Raw genomic sequence first — 19,405 nt, 5'->3', positions numbered from 1 at the left:
CTCCAAACTCACATATTTTCAACCATGTGATGTCCACTTGACAAGGCTTCTTCAGCTTCCTTGTAAGGACACGCAGGGGCATGCCATGGAGCTGTCACCCACTCTACTGCAACCCACCTTTGGGGGGTCTTTTTGCTTCTTGCTCCCCTTTGCAGGGAAGCACGAGGCTCAAAGCCAACAACAGATTTGCTGGTGGTCAGTGGTAAGCCTTGGCTTTCTTACGTTATTCTATGGTGCAGTCTCCTTTTGCTGAAGGTTTACACCCACAATTGGTCAAGTCAGTCCATAATTTAGGAATGTTGTTGGATTCCTTGCTGAGGCTAAGCTGTCATATCTGAGCATCCACAAGTAATGCTTTTTACCATCTCCAGTTGGCTAGGAGATTATCCCTTGCTGGTGGTGACGACCTTGTCTCAGTTATTCCTGCCTTTAGCACTGTGATGTATCTGGTATCGGTTCTGTTCAATATCTTCATCAACGATTTAGATAATGGCATTGAGAGTACACTTATAAAGTTTGTGGATGATGCCAAACTGGGAGGGGTTGCAACTACTTTGGAAGATAGGATTAAAACTCAAAATGATCTGGATAAACTGGAAAAATGGTCTGAAGTAAATAGGATGAAATTCAATAAGGACAAATGCAAAGTACTCCACTTAGGAAGGAATAATCAGTTGCATACATACAAAATGGGAAATGACTGCCTAGGAAGAAGTACTGTGGAAAGGGATCTGGGGGTCATAGTGGATCACAAGCTAAATATGAGTCAACAGTGTAACGCTGTTGCAAAAAAAGCAAACATAATTCTGGGATGTATTAGCAGGAGTATTGTAAGCAAGACATGTGAAATAATTCTTCCGCTCTACTCTGCGCTGATTAGGCCTCAGCTGGAGTATTGTGTCCAGTTCTGGGCACCACATTTCAGGAAAGATGTGGACAAATTGGAGAAAGTCCAGAGAAAAGCAACAAAAATGATTAAGCGTCTAGAAAACATGACCTATGCAGGAAGATTGAAAAAATTGGGTTTGTTTAGTCTGGAGAAGAGAAGACTGAGAGGGGACATGATAACAGTTTTCAAGTACATAAAAGGTTGTTTCAAGCAGGAGGGAGAAAAATTGTTTTTATTAACCTCTGAGGATAGGACAAGAAGCAATGGGCTTAAATTGCAGCAAGGGCGGTTTAGGCTGGACATTAGGAAAAACTTCCTAACTGTCAGGGTGATTAAGCACTGGAATAAATTGCCTAGTGAGGTGGCAGAATCTCCATCATTGGGGATTTTTAAGAGCAGATTGGACAAACACCTGTCAGGGGTGGTCTAGATAATACTTAGTCCTGCCTTGAGTGCAGGGCACTGGACTAGATGACTTCTCGAGGTCCCTTCCAATTCTATGATTCTATGCAGGCTGACAGGAGGATTGGAAACTTCACCTACACACACAGCATGCCGGCTTCCATAGTTCTTTACTGCAAACAGGCCCAGCTATGCCAGTTAGATACCAATCTACATTCTTATTATGGTAATTCTCCCTGAAGTAGTACACAGTGACTTTTAATCTGGGGAATTTGCTGTGTGTCAGACTCCTGGTTCTTCCAAAAGAATTTGGAGTGACATGGGAACAGAGAAAACTGTCATCAAAGACTCAAAAAGCAGCAGTGGGGTTGTAGGACGTAGAATAAAGAAGCCAGCTCGTCAGATGCCCCTCACAAAACATGTTCTGAGTGAATAAGCAAAAGCTACAGGAGAAAGAAGTGAAGACAAAGCAAAGTCCACAAAGCAAGTTCTTCCCTCTGCACTGAAGAGGGATGAAGACTATGTTACAGCTCTTACTAACTATGTCATCAACAATATGATAAACCCATTTGACCCTGAGTCACATCCAGAGGTGCTTATCAACGTATCTACTAGACTTCATGTAACAATGCATGTACAAGAGTCTCTACTGAAAATAGTAGATGCTGGTGAAAAACAAATGGAGAGATTTAGGAGAGGTACACTTGATTCTGATGGGTCATGTAGTTTCTTCAGCCCAGGCAGGAAAACTGGCATCAAAACATTTGCTAATATGGCCAAGAAGACCAAATTTAAGTCTGGCAAAGGAGGGACACTCACAGCAGCTATAAGTGCAGAAACTGTTTCCCACAGAGCCCTATCTTTAGCAAGAGGCAGAGATGATGTTTCAATGGCAATTGTTCTTAGTCACCCAATAAGACCTGTGCCTATGTTCCTCTTTCATGCTGATGAAACAATGAGAACAGACAAAGCTGAATTAGTGCATCAGCTGGAAGCTCAAGCTGAAAGAATCCATGAGCTAAGAGCATGCAACAAAGAAACCACTGTATACATCAGAGATGCCATGGCTGTCATACAATGATGGCTGGAGACAAATAAATTCCACACATTCAGTGAACTGGCTGCTGAGTTCTTGAGGAAGGCCCTGGGATTTCACAAAGCTAATTCTGTAATTGAAGTCTTTGAGAGATATGACAACAGTAACACTATTAAAACTGCAGAAAGACAGCGCTGGACAGGATCTAAGGTTGGACGCAAGAAATACCAGGTGATTGGTGGATGCCCTGTGCCTCCCTGGAAAAAGTTTCTAAACATGACATTTTACAAACATTGTAAAATTCCTCTATGAATACATGGTTCATAATGCACCTAAGTGTGTAGGAGCATACCCAACACAAACACTCCTTCTTGCTGGAGACTTTTCCAGTGGTGAGGTAGCAAAGTCCATCACCAATAGAGATGTTGAAGAAGCCCAAGCCGTGTACAATACTCAAGAGAAAGTGGACACAAGGATGCTTCTGCATGCTATATGTGCCAATATGGCTTTTGAGTCTCTTAGTGTCAAAGGAACCATAGCAATTAGGGCAACTGATACAGAGGTTTTGGTCCTGCTGTTCACAACCTTCCATAAATGGAACACATAGATAGCATGTGGATTGAAACCAGGCACCATTACAAGCATGACTGACTAGTGTCACTTCATATCTGTGCATGCAGTTTGTGACACACTCATACACTCCTGAATTCTGCAATATACTTCTTGCTGTACCTGCATTGATAGGATGCATCTGTGTCATCCCTATTTGGGATTCAGGGGAAAAATCTGTGTTTAGTTCGTCAAAACAAAGGGAGCTTACCTCATCAGAGATCTTGCCAAACTGGGAGAGTGTGACTGACAAGCCAGAATTTCTGCAACAAGGAAGTTGGTAGCAGTGCTGTATGACCAGTGTGAGAAAGGAGACCCACATTGCTTTTGGCTCAATGTAGCCATCAGAAAGGACACGGCATTGGCCAAACTCCCACCACACGACCACAGTTTTGAAGAGCAGGTCAAAAGAGCATCTTGGCAGACAAAGATTTGGACCTCTTCACACACGCAGGTAAACCAGATATTGGATCATCATTGCAACATGGATGGGCAAATGTGGATGATGAGCTAATTCTTGTATTCTTCAAGGGCCAGTGGCATTTGAGCTTCTACAAGACCTTATCTGTGCCTGTAACAGTAGGCGTCACTGCACAATCAACTGTCTGTAGTCAGAACAATCTTCCCTGCACAGAACTGTGTGTATGCAAAGGCAATGAAGACTGGGTAACCAATATACTCTTGACAGAAATCATAAGGAACAAGGTGATGATAATGATGTTGACAAGAGATGTCACCAGTGCTATTACAGTTCAATGATAACTGTACTAATTTATTAGATTTTGCTTTACTCTTTTGATTGTCGTGATGGTCTGAAATCCAAAGAAATCTATTTTTATGTCTTGAAATAATAACAGAAACAAATGCGAATATTTCAAAGTGGCCATTTTAATGTGTTGATGGTGTAATTGTTTACCCCTCTTTCCATGATAATGGCACCATTTGACAGTTCCCCATCAGATGTCATCTTAAGGTAGACATAATAAGCTTTCAAATTATGTATGATGTGATTGTGTGTAGAGAGAGTACATTAAGATGCCCAAATTGGCGGTCACTGCTGCTCGCCCATAGAGGGGTATGTTTTTAAAGTGTTCAGACACATTGCACTCTAACTGCCCTATGTACACTCCATTGGTGCATTCTAAAAAGTCCCTAGGTCACGTTAATGCAAACTAGGTACTTTTTGGAACGTGCCAGCAGGGTCTACACAGCACAGCTGGGCGCTTTGCAGATCACATCCCTCTGGTGCGCTCTGCCACGCCATGTAGACAAGCCTCAGGAATCTTGGTTTCCATTTCAAATTCTGTAGGGGAATGTGCTCTAGTAGGCACAGACTCTTCTGCCTGTTCCCCCAAACTTGATCCCTTCTGTCCCATGCCCTCCAATGCAACCCTGTCCTAGTCCTGTGTCTTCCCTGCCCCAGCTCCTCATTCCAATCCCATTCTTCTCAACTAGCCAGTACCAGACTCCACTCTTAAGGCATCTCATCTTAGTCCCAATCTTCTTGCTCAGCAAGTCCTAGGCCTGGTCTACTCTATAAAGTTAGTTTGGCTTAACTATGTCAGTCAGGGGTGTGTGAAAAATCCACACCCCCTAAGCGGTGTAACAAAGCCGACCTAAATCCCCACGAAGACAGCGCTAGGGCAGGTGAATTAACTACATCAGTGGGAGAATCCCGCCTCTCTGTTTAGGTAGTGTCTATAGTGAAGCCCTGCAGAGGTGAAGCTGTGCCACTGCAGCATTTTAAGAGTAGACAAGCCCTCAGTCTCACCCCTCTGGACTCCCTGCACCAGTTTCAGTCTCCTTGCTCATCTAATCCCCGTCTCTCCCCATTTCAACTCCCAATTTCCCCTCCCACCCACACCATCAACCTCCAGTCTCAGTCTCACGCATGTAGGCTCCTTGCCCTAATCTATTCCCCCTGCCCCATTCCAGGCCCCATCTGCATTTGAAACAGGCAGCTTCCTCTTTCATGATGCCTGGGCCCGGTAAGGTGGGCACTGAGGGCACAAGAGAGACAGTCTTTGATGTCGGCACTTCTCTGTTACCAGGATTTGGAGGGATAGCTCAGTGGTTTGAGCATTGGCCTGCTAAACCCAGGGTTGTGAGTTCAATCCTTGAGGGGGCCATTTAGGGATCTGGGGCAAAAATTGGGGATTGATCCTGCTTTGAGCAGGGGGTTGGACTAGTTGACCTCCTGAGGTCCCTTTCAACCCTGATACTCTATGATTCTATCACCTGAAGCTATCTGGATTCCTGGGTAATAGGGAGGTTGTGATTAATCACCTGTGCAGTAACAGGCCAACAGAGGGCAGTGTGAATGAGGGTGAATTTGCTGCTGCTCCTTTCCTCCTGCTCAGAAGGGATATAGGTCACCAGAAAGGGAAGGTTCCAGGGCAGTTTGAAGGCATTAGGTCACAGAGGCAAGCTTTCTCATGGCCCCTGGGTGGAACACAGTGATTGGAGGCAGCTAGCAGAGTCTAACTGGAACCTGCCAGTGCCTTCAGGCCTGGCACCTAAGGTGCCTATAGCACTTGTCTGGCAAGTGGCACACAGACCACACCACTAAGGATGATTTCAGGACAAAGGTTGGTACTGCAGAGTTGCCAAGACCTCCCAAGGGGTGGACAATTATAAGGTTTTCCATGCTGCTGTTAGCGTGACTCTTGCAGTTCGTAGAAGAAAGGTAAGCAGTTTCTGTCTTGTTATCCTCCATTATCTCCTAGGAGGTGCCATTGATATACACAATATACATTTCTTCATTTGGTATTTTGGAAGAATGTTTTCTGACTGTGTTAAAGGATGTTTGCGCACTTGTGCACATCGGTCTTAGGTGCTCGAGGTTTCCGACTTTTCCACCTACTCTCCAGAATAAGTCTCACTAACCCCTTCCCATCTTGGACAGTTTAACTGGGCTTTAGGAGTAAATAATTTTACATAGCCTCTGAAAAGAAAAGAAAAGAAAAGAAAAGAAAAGAAAAGAAAAGAAAAGAAAAGAAAAGGCCACAACAAGAAGTTACACTCCTGCCACTTTCAATAATATTTTCACCAGTACAATCAAGCTAATTAAGAAATGTCTGATAAATCCCCTCATTTAAAACACAGCTGAATGTCACTATCTCAGCATCTTCCCAGGAAGGTTTGGAGTCTTATATTATCTATTATTGTCACCACTTCAAATTCAGAGGGAAGCAGTAATGATCCCTCACTATTTATGGTCATGAAAGCTGCTTTTATCATGAAGCTTTCATTTTGTTTTGCACGACCAGCCTCAAGTACAAAAAGATACATTTACATTTTCTGAGCATGACTCAAAATGACGCTGAGCTTGACTCTGTCTTAAGCCCGGTCATGTGGTAAAATAAAAGTCAGTGTAAAAACTCTTGAGCCCTTTAAGGTGCTCTCCTCATCAGTACTTTTTGCATTCCAGAGGGTATCCATCTTCAGTGATGACTGGTAGTAGCTCCAGCAGAAATTGTTCTAGAAAAGCCAGAAGAGGTTCTCTCCATTCAGATATATTGGCAGGCTGAGGATCCGCATTTTGTGTGAAATTCAGCCCAGATCGAGGACCGAAGCCCTCAATGGTGCCTAGATATTGTGCTGGCTCTCCACAAAGCAATGAATCTCTTATCTTCCACTATGGAGTATGCATTTCCACACATGGAAACTGTGGACAGAGCTTGAGGAATTCAGTAAGAAGTCTTCACCTTGTGTTGCACGCAGGCTATCAGCAACATCTCCCACACTCCTAATCCTGGTACATGCACGGGCCTGCCCAATGGGTGATTTTGTTATGGTGTTTGGCTAGTTGTGGAAGGGACAGAGGAGTTCTCTGAGCTTGATACAGAGCCCTATAAGTCGGGAATATACAGAATGGCTATTGCTTTCGAACAGAAGTGTTGTTAGGCTTTGTTAAAGTTTGTAAAGTGCTCCAAGATCTTTAATAAATTGTGCTATGTCAATGTTTATTATTTTCATTGGTCAGCATTACTCCGAGGCTTTGACACATTTGTTATGCTGGATTCTCCTTCTAGTTCAAAAATTGTCTGTCTTTCCAAACCCTGGAAATTGTTGCTCTGTGAGACTAGCAATTAGCTTGGTGAAGGAGGGTTAGCTTTTCTTGACATATCTAGGCCATTGACATAGAATAATAGGAATCAGAGAGAGAAAGAAACCTAATTAGATCATCCATCCAGTCCTTCTCCCTTTAGAACTTATTTTCCAGGTTTCCTTGTGTTTATGACTAGCATTATGTTTTAAATGAATAAATGGAAATATGTGAGAGACCATATAACCATACAACGCTATCACATTTGCAATGACGATCTATTCCCTCAGGAAACAGACCTTGGATTCCAACTGCTTTTGAAAAAAAAATTATTGCAAATTTAGACGAGTCCTTAAAACTCAAATAAACAAACTGGAAAGTGACCTACCCGTGGTCCTCTCTGTGGGGGTAAACAGGTATCCTGTGTGTGACAGATGAAGAAGGCACATGAGGACTTCTCATGCAGGGCAGCTGTTGCGAGTTCTCAGCAGGTGAACCAGCAGCTGTTGTCACAGTGTATGTGAGTGACCATGTATAGGACTGCATAGCCCCTGCAGAACAAACAAAGTTGATATTCATAGTTAACATGAGCTGTAGTCCTTTGAAACAATCCATTTTGAAACAGCCAGTAAAGAGCAATCTAATAAGGTGATGCCTATGAAGAACATCAACCAAAGGAGGTGAATAAAAATGGCAATAGTGGAAGCAGTAAAACACCCATTTTTGAAGAACACTTCAAAAGGCACAAATAGGTGAGCTAGAATATCAGATACTGGGAGACAACCCAGACACAACTAGTATTTTTGAAACATAGCTGGATGGGAATAATCAATGCAATGCTGTAATTTGTGCCTATAAACCTTTGGGCAGGGACTGTCTTTTTGATCAGTTTGTACAGCACCTAACACACTGGGGTCTTGGTCCATGACTAGGGCTCTTAGGCACTACAGTAATACAAATAGAAATATATAATATAATTAATATAATATAATATACAAAATACAGGACAGGGCTTAGAGCTGGGAGAACAGCCCTAGCACAAAACATTCCATAAACATTATGGGCCAAATCCTGAGCCCCTCTCTGCAACAGAATGGAGCTCTGTGCCGGCCTAACTTGATCCTCAGGATGATCAGGGCTGGTGTGGTAGGAAAAACAGTCAGGGCCCTTGTGGGCATAGAAGAGGGTTGGATTCAGGCAAATGAATTCCCTACAGCCTGACGTGGCTTTCATCTACCCACCAATCTAAGTTCTTATGTGGTCCCCATCATTGTGGTATCAGATTGGCTCCCAAAATAATAACAAGTGCACACTTGGAGACGTTCCTCTCTCTTCCCACTAGTCAGCAGGGACCAGATGTTGTTGACTTTTAATGTGGTTCTATTCTAGGAAGGTTAAGGCAAAGAAGAGGGTTTTGCATTTTGCTCTGACGGTGCTGAAGTTTTTAGTCAGCCTGATCTCCTCCAGGTGGGAACTCCAGATTTATGGGCCAGTTCTTGAGAAAACTTGTCCTCTCTACATGACTCCCATTCTTGAGGTTGGTGGTTCCATAATTCTGGGGTAACATAGCTGTTGCGGATGAGGGCCAACATCTTGAATTTGACCCAGTATAGAACAGGGAGCCAATGAAGATAGCAGAATAAAGGTCACCAGGTGCTCTCAGCTCTCTTTCTCCAGCTAAAAAAGGGAATGGCCTAGAGTTTCAGGAGCTGACTTAGATTTTCCTTCAGCACCTCTAGGACTTTCTGTTTTGTCAAAGGACCTAATTCAGAGAGGCAAGTTACTGTGTTGTCAGCTCTGTGTTCATTGTATGGCTCTTGGTGAATGGAGAAGCAATCTCAGATGTGGGTGATTTTCTTCAGAAAGTCAGGCAGATAGTTCTTTGTAGTGGAAAGTGCTCAATTCTGGGACTAAAGGGGGAGACACTGTTCTAAACAAGGTGATTCATAGACAAAATCTCCAGTAGGCTGTGACTTTATGGCTGCTGAGGTGGAGAAGAGGTGGGAGTACTTTGCATGTTTCATGCCTGAGAGTAAAAACAACAAGGAGTCTGGTGGCACCTTAAAGACTAACAGATTTACCCACGAAAGCTAATGCCCAAATAAATATGTTAGTCTTTAAGGTGTCACCGGACTCCTTGTTGTTTTTGTGGATACAGACTAACACGGGTACCCCATGATACCTGCCTGAGAGTAGGTTCACAAGAATTGCTTGTGCTAGAGCCTGTCTGCATTTGCTTCTGTTCTCCATCACTAACACTTGAATTTTCTTCCTTTCTACTCCTTCTGTTACAGGTTTGCAGAGAACCACTGAGATCTATGGGAGCAATGAGGAGGGTGCAGGCATTCCAATGCTAGAACATCAGTGGTTGTGTTTAATGAGTGGTCACAGTAACTCAACAGACCCTCTATCCTACAGCAATTTGGTGGGGTGGCATTACCTGCAAGTGTGTTTTGGACTTGACTGGGTCCAGGCCATTACGTTACCTTCCTTTCTGTCTGGAAACCAGCCTGAAGGAAGTGACGGTCAGTCCAGCATAGGGGGCCGTTTCTTGTGTCCTCTATATCAGGTTAGGTTCCCCCTTTCAAGTGAGAGGAAATTATCTAGTAGTCACTGCTGGCCTCAAAAATCGATGAATCCATAGCCAAGTCCCATTCAAAATTCAGGTCCAAAGCATGACCTGCTCTGTGTGTAGAGCCAGATGTTACCTATGAGAAACTAAAAATGGAAAATGCGGCGAAGAGGTTTTAGGCCATTGCATTGGAGGGGTTGTCAATATGGTTGCTGAAATCTCCCAGGACGATCGTCAGAACATCTTCACCATGCCAGACAGCAGCACCTCAGGCTACTGCTCTAGGAAAGGCTTGCTTTCTGGGACGTCTGAAGACTGGCAGTTTGCATGTGGTGGACTTGTCTCTGGATTTGCAGAGCATCTGACTATTGAAAGATTTTGTATCAAGGAGGCCTCTCTTGCATTTGAGACTGGACTGGAAAAGGATGACTACTCACCCCTTCTCTCCCTTGTGGAGGGAATGCAGTAGCTTTCACAGAGTGATCTGCACATGAAGAGAGAGGGGAAGGAGTGGCTCAGATTTGGAAGGTCTCAATTTCCTGTCGGAGGAAGAAGAGTGCAGGGTACACGTGTGTATGTATGTGTTAAGGGAGGGCACCAATCAGAGCCCTTCCATACATTGTGGTAGGGCAAAAGGTAGGAGGAGAGGCAATTGAAGAGATTGTGATTGTTTCGATTTTTAAAACACCAGACACCAGAATCCCAATCCCACAGCTTTTATACAATCAATCCCATTGATTTCAATGGGCCGCAAGACTGGAATCCAGAAGACAGCCTTTTTTAGCTGCTGTACCCACTGAATTGAACCAAACTAAACATAAAACAGTAGTGGTTGAGTGATTTGACAACACTTTGTTTTTCTTTGTGATTTCAGCCTTTGGGGTTTGAATAAACATAGAAAGTTCTTTTACTTCATTTCACTTTATTTTTTACTTTTTTAAGACTGAGTACATTGTTGAAGACACGACAGCAAGAGGCCCTCTGTAGGAAGCACAATGTATAAATAGCTCTGCTAAAAGCCCAACAACAGCCTTGTCGTGCTTTCACACAGCAAAGCCAAAAATCCAAAGGAATTTCATTCACGGACGCGTGATTTGTACTACAAACCCTGACTGTACTTGGTGGTGTGTGTGTACTGCTGTGAATAGTCCCATATAGCCAGACTGATTAGCTATTGTCCTGCCTCTTGTGCAGTCATTTATACCAGTGCAAAGTGAATGCAAAGTGGATGTAAAATGCTACCATTTCACAATGGTACACACATTCACACATGGTTTCACATTTTACAGCCACTTTGCACTGGATTGCAAAGGTGCATGGCAACACTGAAGCAAGCCCACAGATGTCAGTAGGAATCGCAATAGTAAATATTATACCTGGTAGTAAACAATACAATACCAGGTATAATGTTTACGACAGACTTATGTCGGTATAACTACGTTGCTCAGGAGTGTGGAAAATCCACACCCCTGAGCAATGCAATTGTGCCGACCTAATCACCAGTGTAAATGGTGCTATGCTGATGGGAGGGATTCATAGCTACTGGCAACATAGCTACTGCCTCTTGGGGAGGTGGGTTAACTACCGCGAGAGGAGAAGCTCTCCCGTCAGCGTAGGTAGTGTCTTCATTTCGTGCTGCAGTTGAATCGGTGCAGCTGTGCCACTGCATCGCTGTGCATGCAGACAAGCCCTCAGTCACCCCAAAGTCAGGAGACTGGCTTAAAAATCAGATTTTTAAAAACCAGACATTTGGGGTTCTTTTCATTTGCTTTCTGGTGCTGGAGCCTTCAGGGCTTGCATCATCAAGCTTTTCTCTGCAACCATGAGGGCTAGAAACTTAAACAAAAAATAGCATTCTCATGAATCCAGGAGCTGGAGCTTTAAGTAAAAGCACCAAATATCATGAGACTCTTGATAAAATCATGAGAACTGGTAACACTCACTAAGAGTTTACAAGATCAGCCCCAGGGAGCATTACTACCAAATCAGCACCCTGAGGAATAGTGTACAGTACTATTGAAATGAACCTTCAATTCAAATATACAGTCCCTTGTAACTGAGAGGAAAACAGTGGAGGTGGCGATGACAAGGAGGTGGAGAAATGATTAGTTATCTATTAGCAAACATTTACAATGCAGAATTTCTGTAAACCAGTTCAGGTTCTTCTAACAGCAATTGCATTAGCAAATGAGTAATCCCAGGCTTTAAGAGAGGACTGCAGAGTCAACCATCACTTTTGTTACAATATTGTTGTAATTTGACCAATCATTAATCTGGCCTTTGTAATTTAGAAAGAATTAGGGCTAATTATCCTTTTAAACTTTCAGTAATTTAACAGAAAAATTTAAATAAAACGTTAACTGGGCATGCCAGATGTTTTACACCAGAGCAATCTATATAGGATTTACCTTACTTTAGTTAGGTGTCATCTAATCGCAGTGATTTAATTTGCTGCTTTTGTGTTTGACCATTGAGTGCATGCAGGAAGTTTAAAAAGCAAGTTTAATAGTTAACTTTTATTGCCAGTGCCACAAGCAGCAAAGACTTAATGACAGCTCAAATGGGGGAATTGCAAGCTATTGGCAACCAACCAGATTAGTTTTCTAGTTGTACAATGCATTTCCACACTGCAACATTTACCTAAATTAAAAAAAAAAATTAAAGAAAGGCAACACAGTAATTTTTAAATATATCTCAAGAGAATTGCTGGTTCGATCCACTTATCTGGAGAAAATACACAGAATTAGAAAACAAACAAAAGAAAATACATTGAGAATTTTACACTTCATCCCTCAAATCCTCACCTGGTATAAATATGCATAACTTCACTGAGCTGGAGTACTTACATTTTCAAATATTTTGATTTTTACTTTACATGCTGTGTAAGCACTAAGGCCTGGTCTGCACTTGAAAGCTTTATCAATACAACTATTCTGAGTAGTGGTGTGATTTTTTTTTTACTAACATAGTTGTACTAGTGCAAGCCCTAGTATGGATTCAGTTAGACTGATATAAAGGTGAGACTGCACCTAAAACGTAGATCAACTTAGCTATGTTGCTCAGGGCTGTGAAAAATGTTGTGCCCTGTACAATGTAGTTAGGTTGACCTAACCCCTACTGTACATGCAGCCTCTTGAGGGGATGAATTTTCTACCGCAGTGGAAAAATCCCTTCCTTTGCTGTAGCAAGTGTTTCTATTTCAGTGGTGTAGCTGCTGTGCCATTGTAGTGTACACCTACCCACCAGTATATCTTATTTCCCTTCCTGAACTGGAATAAACTTTAGGCTTTATAGCTAAAAATCAGTGTTTTTATACGGAATAACTGCATCCACACGAGGGCATTTTGCTATTTTATCTATGCTAGTGTAGTTAATGAGGAAAACCTTTCTAGTGTAGACCAGCCCTTAGAATCAAGAAAAACATGGATAAGAAGCATCTTTTACATTTTTATTAAAAAACCTCCCCTTTTTATTTTATCATCAACGTACATGAACTTTCCACAGAAATGCCTTTTACATTTTTCACATGTCTGGAATATTATCTGCATCGACATCACCACCAGTTTTGGGTAATTTTTTTGATGTCCCCTCTAATGTTTTTAAAAACTTCCTATTATATTTTTCTACAAACTGCAGAATATACCCTCTATTAATTGATACCCTAGAACTATGGCAGGTTGATTAGCCAAGATGGTTTATAATATGTCCTCAGCACACACAAAGTAAAATACAACCAATTCCTGCAGCTGCAATGTTTCTGGTTCTGGATTACTTTACTTATATGAACTCTTATTCATATAAGTTGCGTTCTAGACAAAAATTAAGATAATGGTGATTAAAACAAAGTTGAGCTCAATGGCCAGAGAGAAGCAGCAGTTCTGCCAAACAAAAGAACATGGGGAGAAAATGGGGGAGGTGGGGGAGGAGGGAAAATGAAGAGCTGGTGAAAAAGGAGGACTGTAATGATCAAAGATGAACTGTAGCAGAAAGGTCTTCCATGGAGGTTTAGCTAAGACAGGCTATGGTAGAAATGCTCAGGTGGGAGGGTTCCTTAGCCATAGTCCCTATGTCCATCCTGAGGCTTCACCCTAGCAGTCCTCAGCCTTGGAGGGCCATAGCAGGAGAGAGACAATCACTCAAGCACCCTAGTAAACATAATTAAAGTACAAATAAATTAACATAATGCCAGTGTGAGTCCCTTTCACGTTCCCCACTCTTACAACCTCAGACCATTCTCATTTTGTAGGTCTCTCCTTTGAGGGGCAGCACACAGTTACCTGCTTTTCAATTTCTTGTTACTGGGGGAGGTTTTCTGGCCTGTGTTACATAGGCGGCCCGACTAGATGATCACAATGGTCCCTTCTGGCCTTAAAATCTACGAATCAAATTATTCATAAAATCTGTGTCTCAAGTTTCTACTGGGGAGAGCACATAGCATGCTGCTTCATTCAAACAGTGTATTTTCTTTTGTGCTCACCAATGTTCCCTCTAATTTTTGACAGGCCAAGTGCGCAAAACATTTCTTCTGTGAAAATTTTTGAAGTAGAGTTCAAATTTGTGCGCCATGAGGCAAATGCATCCAAGCGAGTAAAATGCTTATACATTTAAAAAGTTTTAATTTGCAATTTGTGATAATAATAGTTTTACACCATGTTATTTTATAAATGTCGTTTTTAAATACTTAGAAAAAGGAAATTTAACCATTCTTCATGAAGCAGAAGTTAGTTTTAAGCATTACGCTTCATGATCTTTTTTATAGACAATCACGAGCATATATCAAGCACATATTAATCATGATCATTATCAGTCCGTAGGCTTCTGCCAGTTGGTGTCCACTTTCACCTTTCATTCTATACACATGTCCAAAAAGATTTTGATAAACATATAATAAAGACAATTTAATAAGTATGCCATTATGTCAATTTGTATGGGTTTTCAGAAAGAGACATCATAAGTAAAAAAAGAAAAACAAGAGTTTGTGTTTTAAATTTAAAATTTTCCTAAACAATATCAATAAATCATTATCAGCCAAGAATAAGATATGTAATTACAAATACATTTTAATTTCCTTATTGGTCGAAATGTCAAAGACTGCTAAACTAACCTTACTGTTTTTCCCTGTGATCTTTTTCATTTGCCCATTCAATATAAACTCTGTCCAGATCTATCCATCTGTCCTATCTATTTCACTCTGTCCTCCATCCAGCTGGTAACTCTTAACACACATCAGCATGTCCAAATGATCTACTTGTAAATGATTCCATAGTTTGTTTTTTAGAGTGTTCATTAAGCTAAAGCCACGCTCACAGTCTGCACTTGATGCTAGGAATGTTCCTCCAATATCCGTCAACTTTGCAAGATCCTGAAATGTTCGTTCTGGTGAGCAAATGTCACCATATCTGGGAAACTTAAAATCAATTGGCTTTTGATTCTTTCAGCTATTGCAAACTTGAAGTCATTGTACTGACTGACTATAACAATCTCTTCAGCAAGAAAGTCTTTGTATTTTGAACATGGAGATTTCACCTGATGAATTCCAAAATTGAAGTCACACTTAACTATTGCTGCACGATCAAAAGCGGACCACTCCTGGACTTCATCCTCTGGAAACCTGTCTGCCAAATGTGCACACAAGAAGTTTATGAAAGTTATTATGGAACTGGTATCAATTTCATTACTTTCTTGAGAGCTCATATCTGAGAGAGCCTTAACTTTGTCACTCCATAGACTGAATCTCCAAGGGACTGTCTTCTGATCTTGTTCAGTTTACCTCGGGCTAGGTGAAATGCTTCAAGAGGTGTAAGGCCCCGTTTCTGGAGCAGCGTGGATAGTGAAGTCAGCTCCGACAAAACATCATTCAAAACTTCTAATGTTATTTGGTATTCCATGGTATTCAGCTTTTTGTGGCAGTATTTAGAAACTGGATCAGTATCTTTGTCTTGCTCAAAATATTCCAGAAGAGGATTATAGTTGCGAATAATTGCTCGAAGTGCGAAGTGCCTAGATAACCAGCGCTCTTCATTGAGTGCCCTGAAAGCCACTGACTCACATTCAGAAGCATCCACTATTTCCTGAAATTTGCATTTTCTCCTGGATGACCGACAGAACACCGTGTAGACAGTTCTCATTAAGGTTTCGATGTCTCTTATCAGCTTGATCTCTTTCAATGCATCGGAAATCCCCAAGTCTTCCCGGTGTGCAACACAATGTTGCTGGACTAAGTATGGAATATCACATTTCAGATGAGCCGCCACGCCATTGAGTTTGCCCAACATCACGGAGGCACCATCAGATATGAACATCACCATTTTCATGAGCTCAAGTTGGTGTTTTTTATAGAACTCTTTGATTGCAGACACTATTGAAACAGCATCACACTCTTGCAATTGTAATAGTCCACCAAATGAAGTTTTATAGTCTGCAGAATTTATGGATCTATATTTAAAGTAGAGTATCAAGTGTCTGTTAATGGATATATCAGTGCTTTCACCAACAGCTAGAGTATGAAACATTGCCGATGCTATTTCATGCATGAGGTCATTTTGGACAATGCAGTTGACAATTTCAAGAAATTCAAAAGCATAATTTTTACTTCTCCAGCTCGCTGGTATGCGCACATACTTTTCCATATGGTCATTAATATCCTGAACAAAAAGCATTGATCTGTTAATTTTAATAGCTAACAACACACTGTCAATAAGTACCTTGATTTCTTCTGGGTTTGAGCGCTTGTGTTCAAGATTAATTTGCCTCCTCTGCTTTTCAGCGGGACTTTCAAGAATCATGCTAAGCAATCCGCTCCGTAAGGACAGGTTTTGTTTCTAAAGGGTAAGTCTTCACTACCCGCCAGATCGGAGGGTAGTGATCGATCTATCGGGGATCAATTTATCGTGTCTTGTCTAGACGCGATAAATCGATCCCCGAATCAATGCCTGTATGCCACCTCAGCAGGAGGAGTAAATGGAGTTGACGGCGGAGCCATCGCAGTAGACTCGCCGCCGTGAGGACGGCCAGGTAAGTCGAACTAAGATACTTCGACTTCAGCTACGTGAATAGTGTAGCTGAAGTTGCGTATCTCAGTTTGAACGCCGCCTCCCCTTCCCCCCCCAGTATAGGCCAGGCCTAAGTCTTGTTATACCATCTATATGAGACTTACTTGACAGATGACGCTTTAAGAAATTCAACTTCCATAAATAGTTCCACATTCTTCCTGTTGAAAATTCTCCCGAAGCTCTGGCATCTCGACAATATACATAAACCACTCCATTGTCCTCATTATATGTGAATATTTCACAAAGTTTAACAAGCATTATACTATGGGTACATTTTCCGGCGGGTAGTGATCAATCGGGGATCGATTTATCGCGTCTCATCTAGACATGATAAATCGATCCCTGAATCAACTCCTGTACTCCACCCTGGCAGGAGGAGTAAGCGGAGTTGACGGGGGAGCCACCGCGGTTGACTTGCTGCCATGAGGTTGGCCAGGTAAGTCGAACTAAGATACTTCGACTCCAGCTACATGAATAGCGTAGCTGAAGTTGCGTATCTTAGTTCAACCCCCACCCCCCCCACCCCCTGCCAGTGTAGCCCAGGCCTACATGACTTTGGTGTAACCGACTCTATAGTCTCATCCAGCCATCCAGATTTAAATGAAGTCGCTGTTCTTTTATGCTTTAGACCTCTAGATAGTGACATTTTTGGGATTGATTTTTTACCAGATTGGTTTATTTAAAATTAATACTTCTAAGAAATGGCTACTATTTCAATGTGCTTAACAGCGTAACTCGACAAAAGGGCAAATGGGAGATCATTCAGATCAGGATACCGGAAGTTTGTGCATAGCTCCGATCACATTCATGCATCTGTGGCAAAAAAATGCAGGAGAATGGTAAAACATCACGAGAAAATGTATGAAGTCCAATGCCTTTGAAAGATTTCAGTCACGAAAACAACACTTACCTTTGTTCATTTCTGGGAAATCTTTGCAGTTCCTTAGCAACTATGGCCAGGCATTTTGACTTATTCACACGTACTTGAGTTTGTACACAGCCAAACGAACAGACTACAATGAGATGCGTGGGTCCCGACTGTCCCGACGTGATCAACGTTTCACATTCGAAATGATGGTGGGGAGGGGTACGATTCATTGCCCTCCTTTCCCTTTCCCCCCCTTGCCAGCTAGTAGAATCTGGCTGTGTTGATAGATGGCAGGCGAACAATGTCAAAAGTCGCCTGTAAATGATATTTCAGCCTGGCTCTGATGTAGTATTTCATTTTTTGTGTGCGCGGTGTTTCGCCGTGTGTGCGGAGTTTAGGATCTGTGTGCACATGCACACAGCTTAGAGGGAACAGTGGTACTCACCCTTCATGTCCAAGAACCACATGACTCTGGTCTTGTGGTCTTGCTGTTCAGGACATGGGATTGTTGTATTTTCACACCAAATACACTCTAAACTTTAGACTATGATTCTAAAGTCTCAAACAACAAGCAAACCTGAGGTTTCCACAATGCTATGTAGGATTAAAATGCTCTTAAATCTATTTCAGCCACAAATACACACTGTGGTTCCCTGGGATGTCTTTGAAGGCATGAAAAAGATTTGGCAGAAACCTTTATTAGTCCTTTAACTACTGTCTGATTCTCTAGGATGGTAAATTGCCACTTCCTGGCATTTTTCTAGAAGCTTTTGTTGCTACTCTAGAGTCCTCCAAAAGTGAAAGTTATATCATTCATTTCACCACTGAGTAGCCAGGGCAGCATCAGGTGCCTGGAATGTCTTCTGACAGTCATTCAAGTTCCTGACTCCTTTCCTGCATTTGCAGACTCAAATTAGGAAAACAAAATATTTTTGACCCCAGAGACTTGAAGGTCATGACTGGCCCTGGCCACCACCTTCAGAATGTACAATCTGTCTTTCATATCAGAGAGCCTATGAGAGGAATTTCACATGCAGAGTATAGAGGCCCACTTGTATACACCAAATTGCAAGCCAGTTGTGTGCCTACTAGTTCATTTGCAATTTTTGCAATCCCGAGTCACAAATGGAGTATCTTCATGCACAAATTATTAATTAGGACTTTTACATGCCCATTTGATACACAGTGTGTTCCTGAAACTGCTATAATTATATGTGCAGTTATAGGCATGCAGTTGCATACAAGCCACAGGCCTTCATTTCCTAAATTCTGTCCTTGTAAGATGTTGAAAGGTATGAACAAAGCGTTAAAACAGAAAAACAAAACAAACCCTAGAGCAACTGAGCCAGACTTTTAAAGGATTTAGGCACCTGAAGATGCAGACAGGATCTATTACCATTGGGAATTGGGAGTTGAGGTGTTTTTGATAATCCCGCTAAGAGCCTATATAGCTTTATAAATCTGGCCCATTCAAACTGTGTCCATTTTTAGAGAAAGTGTGTGTTAAGTCATCGAGGGTGTTCTAAAGCACCATTTCTCAAATGTGGCCACAGTGGCTGCATGCGGCCACTAGGGGGTTTCCCTGTGGCCACGGCAGTTTCCTGGGCTGGGGGGAGGGGAAGCATCAGCCCCTCCAAGTTCCCTGTAAGCTGCACGGCCATGCAGCAGCCTATTTAGCACCATACAGGCACTCAGGGAACCCGCCTGGGGACCGGCCCCACATCCCCAACCCCATCCCAGAGCCTGCACCCCCAGCTGGAGCCCTCACACCCCTGCACTCCAACCCTCTGCCCCAGCCCTGAGCCCCTCATTCCTGGCCCCACCCCAGAGCCTACACACCCAGACAGAGCCCTCATACCCCTGCACCTCAACCCTCTGCTCCAGCCCTGCCACATTCCCCCTTGGCCCCACCCCCATCACATGAATTTT

General features: G+C 42.4%; 1 protein-coding gene across 1 annotated transcript in view; it reads right to left on the bottom strand.

Annotated features, from left to right (window-relative positions):
* The window catches only part of RFX4 (regulatory factor X4), a 107,537-nt gene that overhangs the window by 18,028 nt on the left and 70,104 nt on the right, over nt 1-19,405 (bottom strand). The window contains exon 17 of the mRNA XM_077833337.1: nt 7,373-7,535. Coding sequence (XP_077689463.1) covers nt 7,373-7,535 — 163 coding nt within the window. The remainder of the gene's footprint in view (nt 1-7,372; nt 7,536-19,405) is intronic.

The sequence above is a fragment of the Eretmochelys imbricata genome, chromosome 1 (assembly GCF_965152235.1).
Source record: "Eretmochelys imbricata isolate rEreImb1 chromosome 1, rEreImb1.hap1, whole genome shotgun sequence".
Taxonomy (NCBI): domain Eukaryota; kingdom Metazoa; phylum Chordata; order Testudines; family Cheloniidae; genus Eretmochelys; species Eretmochelys imbricata.
This window is presented reverse-complemented; position numbering and strand designations above follow the sequence as displayed.